Source organism: Triplophysa dalaica, chromosome 3 (genome assembly GCF_015846415.1).
Source record: "Triplophysa dalaica isolate WHDGS20190420 chromosome 3, ASM1584641v1, whole genome shotgun sequence".
Classification (NCBI taxonomy): Eukaryota; Metazoa; Chordata; class Actinopteri; order Cypriniformes; family Nemacheilidae; genus Triplophysa; species Triplophysa dalaica.
Window position 1 is genome coordinate 7,694,184 of NC_079544.1, and position 16,341 is coordinate 7,710,524.

The 16,341-nt window shown below is 36.3% G+C and overlaps 2 protein-coding genes across 3 annotated transcripts in view; one reads left to right on the forward strand and one right to left on the reverse strand.

Moving 5' to 3' along the window:
* Positions 1-6,079, reverse strand: part of dlgap1a (discs, large (Drosophila) homolog-associated protein 1a) — a 91,280-nt gene extending 85,201 nt beyond the window's left edge. For both annotated transcript variants that reach the window (XM_056744438.1, XM_056744437.1), the window contains exon 1: positions 5,948-6,079. The gene's annotated coding sequence lies outside the window, so the exon portion shown is untranslated. The remainder of the gene's footprint in view (positions 1-5,947) is intronic.
* A 3,359-nt stretch (positions 6,080-9,438) lies between these two features.
* cahz (carbonic anhydrase) lies at positions 9,439-14,882 on the forward strand. Its single transcript, XM_056744296.1, has 7 exons — positions 9,439-10,068; positions 10,606-10,803; positions 11,669-11,787; positions 11,936-12,028; positions 12,116-12,178; positions 12,278-12,433; positions 13,946-14,882. The coding sequence occupies exons 1-7, from the start codon at positions 10,035-10,037 to the stop codon at positions 14,063-14,065; spliced, it is 783 nt and encodes a 260-aa protein (XP_056600274.1). The 5' UTR covers positions 9,439-10,034; the 3' UTR covers positions 14,066-14,882.
* The last annotated feature ends 1,459 nt before the right edge of the window (positions 14,883-16,341 follow it).

Genomic DNA, 16,341 nt, shown 5'->3' on the forward strand with positions numbered 1-16,341 from the left:
GTATTTTATAGTTTCCTGTTTATTTTCTTTTTCTTGATTTTAATTAAAAAAATATGTAAGTAAAGTATGTTCTACAATGTGTTTTCTGTTCAGCTGCTAACTAATATGAAAATAAATATGAAAACATTGAAAAAATTGTAGAAGATAAAAGCATTCAAATCTTAGACTCGTACTTCCTCATATACGTATTGACGATTTTTAACTTCAGAATCTCATCGGATGCCAGGTTGTTGGTAAACTAAACCCCTATTAGCTTTTATAATGGTGATAAAATATAAAAATAAAATATTATATTAAAATATTATATAAAAATACAAATAAAATAATAAAATAATAAAATAAAATAACAGTTTATTTTAAAAAGAACTTTGGGTATAGAGAGATGTATGGCTTAATATATTAACAATGGCATTGACTTTATAGATGTGAAATTAAAAAACAGTATTCATAAACATAAAAATATTTGTACTCGGAGGCCGCCATTTTTTGCGTCTAAATCGGTGACGTCAAATGGTTGCAACCTTTCGCTACAGCGAAGCACACATGTTTTCCATATATAACAGTGAAGATAAGTAAACCCACAGGGACATTAGGTAGCGGTATGCTCTCATGATACAAGCCAGCCTGCCTGCCATAAAAGAAGAAACGCGTTCAGAAACCTGCCGTCTTTAAGATATTTAAGACTATTTAAGACATCAGCATGCACCATTATCGTATACTTTATACATTATGAGAATATACTGATAAACACAATAATAAGATGGGGTTTGGTTATGTTTCTGTACTAGAGCACACGTGAATATTAGCCCCCGTCAGTTAATGACCTTCAGAAAGAGAAGACGATAACAAGTCAAAATCGGGATAAATATTGACTAAAAACATTGTATTTATAATAAATTTGAAATAAATTTGGTTATTAAGATGCGTGTTTCTGTCGTTTCTGACCAACAACATTAAAATGTATGAAAATACACCAAATAGCGTCTTTATTTTCTTTCATTATTATTTGAGCATTATTTATAAATATATATTATACTACAGCATCTTATATATGTTTATGAAGAACTGATTAGTGTGTCTAGGTTCAGTTTGGCTGCCTGTGGAGTGCAACCATTTTATGTCATTGAAGAACATGGAGGCCTCCTTAGGATAAAATGAGTATTAAATTTAGATATGTTAATATATGTATGTGTTTCTAACGACAAATGCTAGTAGTTTAAGGCTATTACAAAGTATTAGCCAATACATCTCTCTATACACTGGGTTCCCCTTAAGGAATGAACAACAATTCCATTAAATACTAGTATAGAAATAACACATATCAAATGTTTGATTCAGATATATACAGTCTGAGAGAGGATTACATCATTTGAAGTGCTTCATGGAAGTAAGTGGTCGCCGCAGTTCTGTGTTGTTCGCTGCAAATCTCTGATTGGTTTGTTGTTTCACTGAACAACCATGAACTGTCAAAATTGGATTTTTAGAAATGTATTAACCCTGAGCATAGTGTAGGTTTGCCATTAAAGGTTTCACAGTTATCTTAACTTAATCAGTTTAAGTATGAAGAAAATACTTTTTGCCTCTAGAACCTTTTCACTCCTTTCAAGTCAATACAATGGTAAAGGACCATGTAGGCCATTAATAGGAGTACAGATATACATCTCTATACACCTTGTTTATGACAAATGTAACAGTGAATTTCTGTGATTCACATCCGTGACGTAACAGCAGTGCTATACAGAGCACACAATTTTTTCAGTGAATCATCCTGCCACCTCCGCAGCATAAATACCACCTGTTTCAGAGTGCACAGTGCCGCAAAGCTCGGAAAAGCACACAACTCTCATCATTAAGATGCAAACTCCCACAGTCTTGCAGCTAATTCTAAACCCTATACTTACACTTTTCCTCCAAAACATCCAGGGTTATTAGTTAGTATCATTCCAGACACTGCGCTAAATGAAAGAGAGGACTCACAAATTTTCCTCAAACGCATCCTGAATTGTCTATAATTTGAGATTAATCATGTCATGAATCCTCTCTAAATGTCAGGATAAATTACTTATCTCCATCTGAAAGGTAGCTTTTTATTTACAAGGGATAAATTCATATATTGTTTCCTTTCAATGCTCGCACAAAAAGCAAAGCACTTGCATAAAGTAATAGCTTCAAATCAATATTTCCAGCCTAAGTGAACCAGCCACAGCATTACAAGATTAGACCATTAACAATTTATACCAATCAGAGATCACAGGGCATTTAATACAGCAGCACATATCAAGTTTTGGAAATGGAGAAGTGGCGTCTCCAAACCATCTGAAATGACTGGCAACAAAAAAAGTGCGTTGGCTCGACCGACTTGTGTAAAATGAGCTGATCAAATCAAGAGTCCAATTCTGTTATTATGATCACTTCCTAACACGATGGCCGTGTCCTCATTGTCCTCCCTCATCTGGCACATCATTCCCTGTCTGACTAAACCGTGCGGAATGGATTTAAGTGGGACCATTAAATGGTTGATAAAAATGAAAACAGTATTAAAGCATTAAGCCCAGTCATGATCTGAGATTCAAGGTGCCCTCGGAGCGTATTTTTTTAAAGTGATTATTGACTTTAATTGAGCTTTACGGATCACTTCATAATTGGATTATTTTACTCCTATTACCAAACACAGCCATCATCAAGCCGTTCTTGTGTTAGCCAGTGATACAGCTCAGCAGACTCTTCTCTCGCTTTAAGGTAATGTATACCAAGCATCACTATACGACAGAGGTACCCAAGTCACTGAAATTCTAGAGATAATATTGCATTTAAAATGTATTCTGCTTACAGGTTCTGTCAAGGTCACTTTTGATAATGTTTAATGCAACGTTTAAATAAAAAGATACAAACAGAACCTTGCTTTATGAACCAATTTTAATTTAATCAGATCTCTGTATATCTAAGCCTCATACAAAGCAAACCAGACGCTATTTCAAACTGTGTAAAAAAGCTGTTTAAAATAAGAAATCACATTGTTCTAGGGCACTTGACACAGTGGACTGACTCAGATCTAATAAATCTCATATGCACCCACCTCCGCAGACTCTCTCTCTCTCTCTGTTATTCAAGATATGGCTTTTCATTCACCCATGCCATTACTCATTCCAAATTCAACATCCTTTCTCGCATTTAAAGGAGTCATATGATTAAAAAGATTATTAATTTGTTTTTTGGTGTAATACAATGTGTTTAATAGGGAGCAACATCACAGCTCACCCACGGTTCAACAGGAACCTCGGTTTTCACCCACGGTTTTCGGTTCGGTTCTTATGGCTTGGAACATTAAAGTGTTTTATTATTGTTCTTATGTGACAGGAACAGTAAAATGTCAAGAAGAATGAAAAACTATTTACTGAAATTCTCTTTAAGTTATTTGACTTATTGTATTATCTTTAAGTATGGTGTATTGTATAAAAGTAAAGATTAACACTGGGAGCTCACAGCAGTTTTTGGTTTCCTGTTCATCCACATGCCAGTAGAATAAGCATTTTGAAGAGGTTTTGCGCATCAAAGTATTTCAAAAAACGTAATGCAAAACTTGAGATTTCTGTAATGTAAGTAAACGTGATGTGCGCGTAACACAGCAAACACCAGCGCTCAATGGGAAAGGCCAAGGATAATATATTAACAAGGTTCCCCACTGCCATTGCAATAAATTGGAAGAAATGTAATGTTAAATAGCTTTGTGGAGGCCCTTCTGCTATGACGTAAATATAGCTTGTCAAACTGACTTTGGCATGGTGCTGTAGACGCTTATTCTGCATGTACAGTGTAAAAATACATTCTTGGTGTGCCAAATTCGGACATTATCACTTTAGTACAATGGGCATAAAATAAAGCCAGCCCACGTCTGTTCGTCAGCATTATCCTCAACCGCACATTGCATCTCGTGTTGCAGGCAGTCTCGCTTCACCACCCGACCACCACTTGCTATTAGATATTACTCGTGGGGATGCGTTTATCTATCTCAGCGCACAGACATACAGACAAACACGGCCAGAGCACGGAAATAATTCACTTACACGTATTGAACCGTGGAGGTCTCACCGTAGGGTTCAATATTATATTGAGAATTGAGGCTTCTCTAGTGTTTATACGTTTTAATGTTGAAAAACGTATTACTTTTCACATACCGTACATTATTGTAGCTCTTCTAATAACTCGCCTATCTAAAATATGTCTATTTTTTTCAAAACTCATCGCTCTGGAAAGCGCAGTGGGCTCAGATTGGCCAGCGTGTGGCGAAAATGTTACGCCCCTTACCATAACCGCAAACTTCCAAGAAAAGTGCGACTGTCAGTTCATGTCTCTCACTCAGAGACGTTTAGCGTCATAAGAGTTAACAGCAAAAAAAGTACACTTATAACAGCAGTGTCAGATTAAATAATGAAACGAGCGCATCAAAAACGCATATGCAAACGCACAGACCGTATGTGAAAGCCTGAAGCACGCAACTCTAGCAACGATTGTCAGTTTTTCTCGCCTCCCACTTGGTGTGGATTCGCGTCAGACCAGTTATGATAAATAGCACAAGTACATGAGTGCATAAAAGAGTAAAATCAGCATCGGTTTTGCCTTCAAACTTAGTTTGGATGATAAAACCAATGAATGGACCATAAGGATGCTATACAGAGGTATGTTCTATTCTGTCTTATGTATTTCCGCTGTGACATGGCGGTTGCAGCACAATGGTTGCAATAACTGAAGCTACGCCTTTAACTTTGCGTGTACATTTGGACGGCGTCATGCAAACATTACCACAAACTGACGTCAAGATGTGGGGGTGTGACTGATCGAGGCGTTTAAGGAAGATCTGGATCAGACTTCTCTTTTAGTTCGAGTAAATCATCATGTGGAAAACTTTGAGACTTTGGATGTCTTATACATGCGCAAACGGTTATATGACACACTTAATCAAGCAAAACATGAAATTCCATCTTATGACCCCTTTAAAAACATAATCATATTTGTAAAGGAGAAATGTGATTTCCCATTTTTACTGTGAGAGTACTGTACTTAAGAGGGCAGACATTTTTAGGGATTTTGCGTTACATTTTGATTTAACATCATTAGCATGCTTCTCATATTATCTAAAACCCCCACCAATGAAGAATACAAGTATGTATGTTTTATTATAACATTATAATTTGTTTTAAAAATAGTTTAATTATAACTTGACTGAATCAAATCAACACTCATGATTGAAGCGTGCTGTTGTTGTTTATGTCAAGTAAAGTCCTGTTTACCTATAAAAACACAACCAAATTGGTAAAATATGTGGGCGAAATATTTCAAAGAAATATAAAAATTAAGTATGAAGTATACAATAAACAAATATGTTTGTATCCATAGATACCACAAAAAATCTATTGTAAAACCATATTATTCGTATTCATATTAACAGTAACACACATATCCCACTAATATACTGTACATTCCTTTACTTATCTGAACCTGGGCCAGTGTTGCACAAACAATAACACCTCTTGTAACTAAGAAAACCCCAGATAATTTGACAAGGCATCTGCTCAAATACTTAAAAAAGCCCTATAGGCTATTTCAGCCAAAGGCATTTACAGTTCAGCACCTGATTCTTAGCCTGCATAACAAGGCAAATTGCTACCGGTCTCTCTGGTCTTTGTTTCACATGAAGCGTTTCTTTAAATGCAATCCCGCACATGACGCTTTATAAATTAAGCTCACAGTTATTTTTCACAAAGACAATGACACCAACGAGAAATATCTTACAACAAACGCGTATGTGTGTAACATTATATCGTTGGCGTGTGATGAATGAACAGATACCAGCGGAATACGCTCTGCATGTTTTAGTATATGCAAGTAATGTGCTGTCATTTGCAACAAGAAAGCAATCCCAAAGCATTGCTGTTAACGACAACCTTACCTTGGGCTCTTTATCAGTCAAAGTTAATACACACAGCTTGGTGAAGTAAATCCTTTAGCGAGCTGCACAGAGAGGATGTGGCTTGATATGATCCTGGAGTCGGTCTGCTCGGCACCTGACAGTGACAGCGAGTCGACCTCCGTTAATGCAGCAGTGAATGTAGGTACGTTGGTGTATGTTCAGCAATGCAGGACGCAGGGAAAATGCGCGCTGGAGTTTGCGTACTCCTTTCGGTAGATTTCATTTGAAATCAGGGAAATAAATGAAAATGTCTGACGTCATATGTTGCTAAAGTATAGGTGATGCTCTAAATGATGATATTGTGTCACAAGTTGTACATATCCTGAAATACTTAAGGAACATGCTTGATGTTTTGCTTGCAGAAATGTGCCTTAATGGAAAATGATTTCACTTACTCTTTAAACATATCATATTTATTTCTGCTTTATGAAATATATGTCGTTTCATCTTTACGCTAAGCCTGAGTTGTCTGAATGAGAACTAGTGAAAGTGTGATATAGATGACGCGATAAGAGGATTCACAGAAGTATTTAATCTCCGCGTTGGCCAAAATTGACAGAAAGCCATGGAAAAAAACATTTATGTAAAAATCTCATGAAAAAATAGTTATTTATTTTATTTGTGCATAATGCAGTTAAAATGCAGCTCTCCCATGTAAACCCTGACACATACATCATCGATCCTGATTGTCCTTCTGTGGATTTATTCCCATGCCAGGTTTTAGTTTTTGCCGACCGGATGCGGTCCATCACACACCATCGTTGTAATACGTAGTAAAAGCGCTCAACTTCGATTTCATATATGCAAGCTTCCTTTAGCATTTGCCGTTTTTAATTTTATTAGCTTTAAATGGGGAATAATTGTCAAACATATTATTACATTAAGACCACTTAAAAAACTAAAAGAAAAATTAATGAATGTTCTTGTTGGAGAGCAAAGTATATTTTTCTGTCTTAAAAGGAGGAACTGAGCTTTTTTGTAATAATCCATTTAGCCTCCCATTAATTATATCAAGAACATGTTTGCAATTGTGATGGGACTTCCTATCCCTGCCTGGTTCTTCAGATGCTGGAATAGAGCCCTCACATCACCCTGAAGAGGAAAGGGGGGTTAAAGAATGGGTACATGGCTTGCAGTTTAACAAGCAATGCAAGTCTCATGGGTTCAGTCCCCATGGATCACATATATACTGATAAAAAGAAATGTATGGATGTTTTATAGGCTAATTTGCAGATTGCTTTGAAATGAATAAAGGTGAAAAACAAATATAAAAGGAATGTCCCAAAACAGTCCTGAACATGAATTCCTTTTCATCTGAAATGTTTGAGTCTGTCACATTGTGCTCCAATGCATTGCCCTAAAGGTCTCCTAATAATTTTCCTAAAGCTGATACACATTTAGACACCAAAAAATACTATTGTGATCGAACACCCAATCGTAAAACACATTAGGGACCATTCAAAGCACTTGAATCAAGTTTGCCTTTTACAAAAAAAGCTGTATCTTGCTAAAGATAGACAAATCTCTTCAGGACATATCATACTTGGCTTCATAATAACATTGATTACAAGCAGGAATCCAATTAGGTCACATTGTTCCCTCTTAAAGTGTCAGAGGTAACTGAATGGAGCTGTGATGCTGTCTATAAAATGGGGAGAACCCTACTGCGCAGCCTGTCTGCAGAAGGTCAAAATGATCTTGCCCTTTCACAGAGCTCATGTCACCCGCATCCAATCAGTAAAGTGAATAGGACCAAATGAGAGGTTTCATAAGCTCCTTCTGTCGCTGCCAGTCTTGTTCTTTGTTAGACTCGTCATGTATTTGATCCTGTGGAGCCAAATTTACATCCGTGACATGAAAGGAGCTCATTTTCCTCCCATTCTTTCTATCATTGCTGATTCATGTTGTGGCATTTCTTCCATCTCATGTGGAAAACAAGACTCTCCGCCCCATGCCAAACGTTCTCTTTAAAAACCCAAAAGGATTTTGAAAATATTATCTCCACCGATTCATCATTTAATGTTGTTTTAGAGTAATCCATAATATTTTAGGCATCACATATCTGCAAAATGATTCTCCATTTTTTTTGTTCTATTATTGTTTACATTAGATCAAAGATATTTTTTTGTGGTTTTTCTAATGAGAAAAATCATTAGTTCTACCGTACTTTAATTTGATCATTTTTGTACATATACAGTACAAAGCATGAAACTTTAAGGCACTGTTACTATTCTTGTTCTTGACTAAATTGGTGATCAAATCATGACATTTAGTATGATAAATACTAGTTTATAGTGTATAGGCCGGCCCTTCTTAGACTTTGATTTTGATTAGATTTTTGATTCTGGTTTGTTAACCAGTATACATATAAAAGTAATATATTAAAGAAACGAAAAAGACATATTAAAGAATCGTATTAACATATTACATTTAAAGAATTTAATAGAATCGTACTTATATAATCAGTTAAGGAAAGAGCAGCAGGTTTGTACCTTGCAAAAATATGATACTGTTACTCCACCTGCTGGTTAAAATGAACAATTACACAAATGGTACATTTACATTTACATTTAGTCATTTGGCAGACGCTTTAATCCAAAGCGATTTACATTTCTTTATCCTATACATTTTACATAGGTATTTGCAATCCCTTGAGATCGAACCCACAACCTGCGTTGTTAACGCAATACTCTTACCACTGAGCTACAGGAAAGCTCGAGGTACCAGATCGAGGATCAGAACACGTGTCCAATTCACCTGCTGCCTGATTAAATAAAATACATTTAAACCTGTTTTAGTTTAGTGCTTGAAAGTATTTATTATTTATCCAAAGTGAAATCTGGAAACAAGCATTATTCCTTCAACGTGTTTATGCGTGGGTAACTATACGGTTAGGGGATAATATCCTTAATACGATATTTAAAATCAATAAAAGTCTGGAATTAGCTCACTAATGTATAAAAAACTTGAGAAAACACAAAACTCGGGAATGCCACCACAGTACTTCTGATCGTTTCAAAGAGCTGTTTCCAGTGCAGCCACCAGATGACAGCAACTAAATAATGCAGGTCAGAAAAGATACTGTAACACTTATCTGTTCAAAAACTGCAGTTGCTTTTCCATAAGTTGTTAAACAATGTTAGCCTAGGCTTCAGTAACTATGCTGGACATATATCCCCGACCGATTGAAATATTAAACCATGCGTATAAGACCACTATTAACACATTTGTTATTTACCAAGTGACTTGTTAAAACAAAGCACGGGATAAACTGTGCTCCATTTTTCATTCAAAGTATGTGCAACATGTAGTCTTTTTAATCTAAGCGAATTTATTCCAGGCTAAACGGACCCCCGTAGGATACGTTCTTGTGCTACCCTAATATCCCCGATGCGCGCGAGGTCCCTTTAAATGAGCGCTACGCAGGAGACTCACTGCGCGGGTACCAGTAGATGTGCACGCAAAAGAACCTGGACTGCTTTTTATTTCAGAACAAACATACACCGAAAACAGCATTGTAAACAGTAACCTTTATTGCAGATTCCACAAACTATTGAGCTCATAAGAGTGAGTAGCCAACTCTCCACTCACTCGTGCGGCTACAATTTCTACAAGCACAGCATCGCGAAAGAAAGAAGAAGGTCAAGAGGAGATGCATTGCTGCCAGTACAGGACGCGTTTCTGATGGCTCAGGGAATACGACAAATGGATAGTTCTGCTTTTGGTATCGAACAGAATAGAACAGAAAGGACCTTATCTGTTTTCAGGAATGTCTTTCTCATCCGTCGGAGAATCTTTGAGCCGCAAATCCGAACAGCGCAATGGGCTGTTAAAAGAGACAGGATGTACAGTCTTTTGATTTGTTTGGGTGTCCTCTAACTGACTCTTTCTGTATTTCTCAAGCTGAACGGAGATCATGTGGCCATGCCCACTGGGTTGAGATATAGGTACCAGCGGGGGAATCTATATAAAGGCTGACATAGTTTGGTAGTACTGTCAGTTTGTTCTTCAACATCCGGATCTCATCCTCTGAAAAGCAGAACACTGGAACAAGTCACAAAAGATCATGTCTCATTCTTGGGGTTATGGAGCACATAATGGTAAGACCAATTTTACAAATAAATGCATGCACGTCTTTAGTAATATAGGACTGGTAAATAACATTGAGTCTTGAGTAAAGAAACCTTTTTCATTCTTCTACTCTAAAAACAGAAAAATTGTACTGGATTATTTTCATTCAGTGGGTTACTTTGTAGGAAAATACGTATGTATTACACTTCATGAGAAATTGTTCATTAAACAGAAAAGAGAAGTGGTTCCAAAGAGGTAATTCACAGACTTTATGGTTCATAAAGAACCTTTAACATTAACAAAACCCTTACGTTGCACAAAAGACTCTTTGTAGCGGATAGAGGTTTTACAGACTACATATAAAGCAAGAACGTTATTTTTAGAACCTTCTGACTGAAAGGATTTTTGGGGACTCAAAAATAGTTTTTCTATGGCAAACAACGAATAACTATTATTTTTTAGCAGTGAGATTTGTTGACCTTGATTCTGTTGAAGAATGTACACTCATTATTGTACTGAACGTTTTTATCTTTTCCTCGCTACATCTCTCTGTTCTGTCATTACAGGGCCAGAAAAATGGGAAGAAGACTTTCCCATTGCAAACGGACCCAGGCAGTCTCCGATTGACATCGTGCCCAACCAAGCACAACATGACCCTTCTCTGAAGCTTCTTAAACTGAAGTACGATCCTGCCACTGCTAAGGGCATCCTCAACAATGGCCATTCATTCCAAGTGGATTTTGATGATGAAGATGACAGCTCAAGTTAGTATATCGCTACATTGCAAGTAGCTTAAGATGATACAATTAGTACCCTCTTATTTTGTAATTTATATACATGTGTTGGTTCGATAGGGTCCACTATATTAGCGTTTCCTTGTTTGTATTTGTCTTTTGCCTTTGAAGTGCAAATCAGGCTGTTGAAATTGCATTACTTTGAAATGGCACATTTCTAATATTGTGTATATAATATTTCTAACAATATTATAATATACATTGATGCTATTGTTAAGAATAGAATCATCTAGAATCATGACAAAATGTGAAATATTAAACACAAGCACACATTTTCTCTAATTTTCCAGCCTGAGTGTGGGAAAATGTTTATCAGTGGAGAGAACTGCTCACTCTCTCTTTTTTACGGTTTCTACTGAAACGTGAACACAGAATGTTTTTGCCTTCCTCAGCCAGTGGCACTCAGAGCGCTGTGCACTCCATTGCTAATGTATTCTTTTCTTGGAAAAAGAAAAGAGCCACATATCAATGCAGTATGCCGTTGCCGGTCAATGAGAGAACCATGTGCTGAATTTTAATGAAAATTCTAAGAAAGACTCAAACACTGCTATAGAAACACAACAGAAAGGAGTTTTCTAACACTTTCTGCATGCTAAAAAAATAAATGAAGGAATGATATAATTTTAGGTAGAGAATATGAAACTGTTTGAATAATCTTTAAGTTGTTCATTCATGTTCACATTGAGATGCTGGGAGAATGCTGATGTGATCTGACTAGCAGTTCTGTGCGTTTCATTGAATTAAGAAGGTTCCAAATCACAGACTAAAAATAGATTTAATTTGCTGCTGGTGACAACAATTAATTGTGATTGAAATTGTGTGTGAATGTATGTAGCTATGACTGGAGGCCCCATTACTGGGACATACAGGTTGAGACAGTTCCATTTCCACTGGGGAGACAGTGATGACAGAGGCTCAGAGCACACCATTGCTGGAAACATGTTCCCCTCTGAGGTAATGAATATCTCTCTCAAGAAATCGTTCTCTCATAATCTTCTGTTTTGTTGCTCAAAGTGATCTCTTCCTTAAAACTACTTACTGTAAAAATGACCCCGTACTGAATGCGTTAAATGTTTCAAAACACATTTGCTTCTTTCTAAAGCTTCACCTTGTTCACTGGAACACAAAGTATCCAAGCTTTGGAGAAGCCGCCAGCCAACCGGATGGCCTTGGGGTGGTGGGAGTGTTTGTGAAGGTCAGGATTTTAGTCAAAAGCATTTCATGAATTTCACGGAATACATGATATGAAATTACATCTATTTACTATGGCTTTGTTTACCAGATTGGTTCTGCCAATCCAAGACTTCAGAAAGTCATTGATGCCTTTGATGACATAAAATCAAAGGTACTAACATTCACCCTTGTTTTTCTTAATCAATTGTGATATTTGCTCTCGGCTTTTGACCTTTCCTACAATTCTTGACATTGTCTCTTTGTTGTTCAGGGCAAACAGACTACATTTTCAAACTTTGATCCGAAGACCTTGCTGCCTGCTTCTCTGGATTACTGGACATATGATGGGTCTCTTACCACACCCCCTCTACTGGAGAGTGTCACCTGGATCGTTCTGAAAGAACCAATCAGTGCTAGCCCTGGACAGGTACACAGGTTTAAATGACTGTGAATAAAGCACAGCTATAGATCAATCAGCAAATGATGCTACATTAGTTTTATAACATGATTTTATTCAGATATGCATTGTTAATTAATAAGAGGAAACGTGCAGCACTGAGTTTATAAGTTAATAATTACCCAAAGCAAATAAAGTCTGCTTACAGTAGTACAAATGAGCTTTCAACGTTTCCAATTCTACTGTAAAACTGGGAGGGTTGGTGCCCCATAGGCTTCTGCTTTAACTAGATTACATTATCTTAAGGGTTATGGGTTGCCTGACTGTCAGTATCATATTTAAGGTCCACTTGTGCCTTTATGATAGAAGCCAACACCCCTACTTTCAAAGTGTGTAGGGATGAACTGAGATCTGGATTGCATATATAGATTAAGCAATATTTTTAACACTAAATGGCAAAAAGGGAAGTTTCTATGCATACAATTGCTTGTTTCACTTCTCATGTTAATAAGAGGTCAGCGGAGAACAGACTGCCTGGTGTGAAAATCATAGTGCTATTATGCAGTTTGCTCTGTTTCCCACAGTGTGTCTGATCTTAATTGGGTGTAGTCTTTAAAGCACTTTTAAAGCTTGAACAGAAGAGGTGTTATGTGGTCAGTAGAGACGGGGATTGATTCTGGTTTTACTTTCACTAACACCAGTAAACAATTGAGGTTCCTTAACCATTCTATAACAATTATTTATACTATGGAGGAATCGCCAAATAATGGGCTTTATGATTTATAATTTTAATAACTTAAGCATACACCATATATTGTGTAGTTTATAAATAAACTGTACAGCATGATAATATTATCAAAGATGATATTTTTTGATAACATATTTACTGCCAATTATAAAAAGCTATTTTGTTTATTTAACTACAAGCTGACATTTGAACTACCAGTCAATAATTACACTTCTTAAGTCTCACAAACAGTTGTTAGTTTATTTCTAGCTATGTAAATGTTTGTGAGTCAGATGTTAATTTTATTTGAGGATTCATTGAGTCGGTAAGATGTTTAAGGCTGATAAGTTTAAATACACTTTTCAAGTTAAATTAATTTATTAACGAGTTAATAAATGAACAAATTGTGTGTATAATTTCAATGCTTATAGTGTGACTATACTGTAAATGTTATTGTAAATTCTTTAACAAAACCAAATATCATTCAATTCCAGTTTTTCTAATGGATCTGAATCTGTTTTCCATAATGTCTCTCTAAATCTCTAACTGTCAGTGCTAGATTACAAAATAGAGATTTCTGTTTCGATTCATCACTCATGATGCAGGCAGCGCTGGAAGGTTGGAGAATATTTTTAGCTTCAGTGGTTAGTCAGACTAAGCAAACGGCTGTAGAAGGATTCTGGCAAGTGAGCAATGAATGAACAGGAATCTAAATATAGTAAATAAAGGGTGTAATAAGACTCTGCACTGCTGCCAGCAACAAACTAAACAGTATATCCCAAAATAAAGCACATGTCTTTCTGTGTTGATTTTAGATTGCTAAGTTCCGTAGCCTGTTGTTCACTGCTGAAGGAGAGACACCTTGCTGCATGGTTGACAACTATAGACCCCCACAACCTCTCAAAGGACGCAAAGTCCGTGCATCCTTCAAGTAAATAGCACACTTACAGTAGTGGCACATGCCCCCCACCCACATGCTTTTGCACTTATCATAATGTTTATTTTTCTTAATGCCTTTCAATTACATTCCCAGTGGAATTGTTACTGAAATAGTATAGTATTTGTTCTCAATTCAGGCTCTTGCCTGCACTACCCAGTATTGATAAGGAAATGGAAAACTTTTTCAGGAATTATATATAGTACATCCTCTATGTCTATTTTTGAAAATGTATTATTATTCTTTTATGGAAATTAGTTTTTTGCTATCTCAGAATCAATGATGGACTTGTAACTGCTATATATAAGATTACCCATAATTCCTAGAGGCCATCAAAATTCTTTTAGGATAATTCTGATCACTGAACATTTAAAAAGGGGACACTATTCAATTCCTTGTTAATTCTAGTCATTTTACGCTTTTATTTGCAAGCTTCCTCTATGCAGAGCATATACTACATGTTATTCAATATGAAAATTGCATTGTAGGACATTTTTAGACACGATGGTTCTGTCTGGGTTTGTGCTAATGTGTGGATTTTATCGCAGTGACTGATTGGAAGCTAATAAGCCTTATAAAGTACCTGCAAGGAAAGCACTTATAAACAGTAGCATCATTATGTTATCAAGTGGTTGAAGAGATCAAGAGGAATACACTTTTTTAATGTTTTCTAAGAATGTTGTACAATGATGCTCTGCTGTATGTATGATAATATAGGCCTATATTTTTCAAAATTAAGTTTATTGAAACAACAATGTCTGCAAATCAGTCATAATAGGAATTTTATCACCAATAAATGAATATATTTAAACTGACAGTACACTGCCTGTGATCGCTTCCTTTGCACCACACAACATTTTCTCTCTGTTTGACGTTAATATGACTGTAACTCCACAAGATGTTTCATATGTTCAAACCTAGACATGTAAACCAAAATGGCTGTAATTCAAAAGCATTCTGAATAACTCTCCCGTTTCATGTGCACTATAGGTTAAATATCAGATTCAGTGTGGTGAAGAAAAAAGCAGATAGATGTTGTAGATGCTGAGAATTGAGGCATTAACTTAACATTACCAAAGAAGATTCGATATCTGCCAACCACTGATTCATGTCCACTCTGTGCTCTGTTATCATGGAGAAATAATGAGATCATTACGCAGTGAGACTGTCATCAAGGCTGAGAGAATCCTTTATCTTAAAGCTTGGCACTTCACCACAGATGAGCACAGTTTTGTATTCCCGTCAGCCTCTCATTAACACATGGCTAATGCTCTTTGTCAGTATCCAGCCTTACTTACGCAATGTTTGCCCATTGCTGTCCTGGAGACGTGTTATCGTGGAGGTCCAAAATATGGCATCATCTGTACCAGTATGAAGCAGACAGTCATGTTTACACACACGTTCTTTTCTGAAAAGATATTTTGGCTTAATTCTGAAAATGTCACACTCACATTTATGTTGTATTAACGCAGAAGGGTTTTGTTAGTTGCCTAGATGCGACACGCCCCAGTGCAGAGCCCTCGAGATGATAGGTGCTTGTGTAAATAATCTAGTGTAAGAGTTAAAGTACTTCCAATCATTAATTACTTCACATTCACAGCTTTATACAATCCGCATACAGTTGGCTTCCATAAAGGGCTGCAGGGGAAACAAAATGGCATGGAAAAACAAATTAGATAAACACATGCACACAAAAATGAAAAGCGTATAGACAAAATCTATACAAGTGCTGAAGAGTATAGAGAAGCGGGAGTCAGATGAAATGGCACTATGACGACAAAAGGAAGCAATAAAGGGAATAAGATACAGAACAGACAGAAAAGCTCTTTCATTTTCAATTTCTTTTCAGCTCACAAATGTGCAGCATTAGATCGGATTAGATGTAAAACAAACTGGGGACAACGGTACATCAAAAATACAGCCGTGGAAAATTTAAGAGACCACTCAAATTTTTTATGTAATAAGCATTTCTAGATGAACGGTGGCCATTCCAGTCCAGTGAATTTCAACAAAATCTAACCTCAGGAGTGACATTAAGTCATCCATCAGCAATGTAAAAGACTGACAGTATGACAAGAAACATGAAATCTGTGAGAAAAATATTTTTTGAACTTTTCTGAAGACATCTACACATATTTCTGTTATATTACTTCTTTGCATTATTTGAGGTCTGGAGCAGTTTTTATGCATTATTTTGACCTGTTTCTCCACATTTATTTTCTACAAATAAATGCAAATAGAATTATATTTTTGTTTGAAATTTTACAGTGTCAT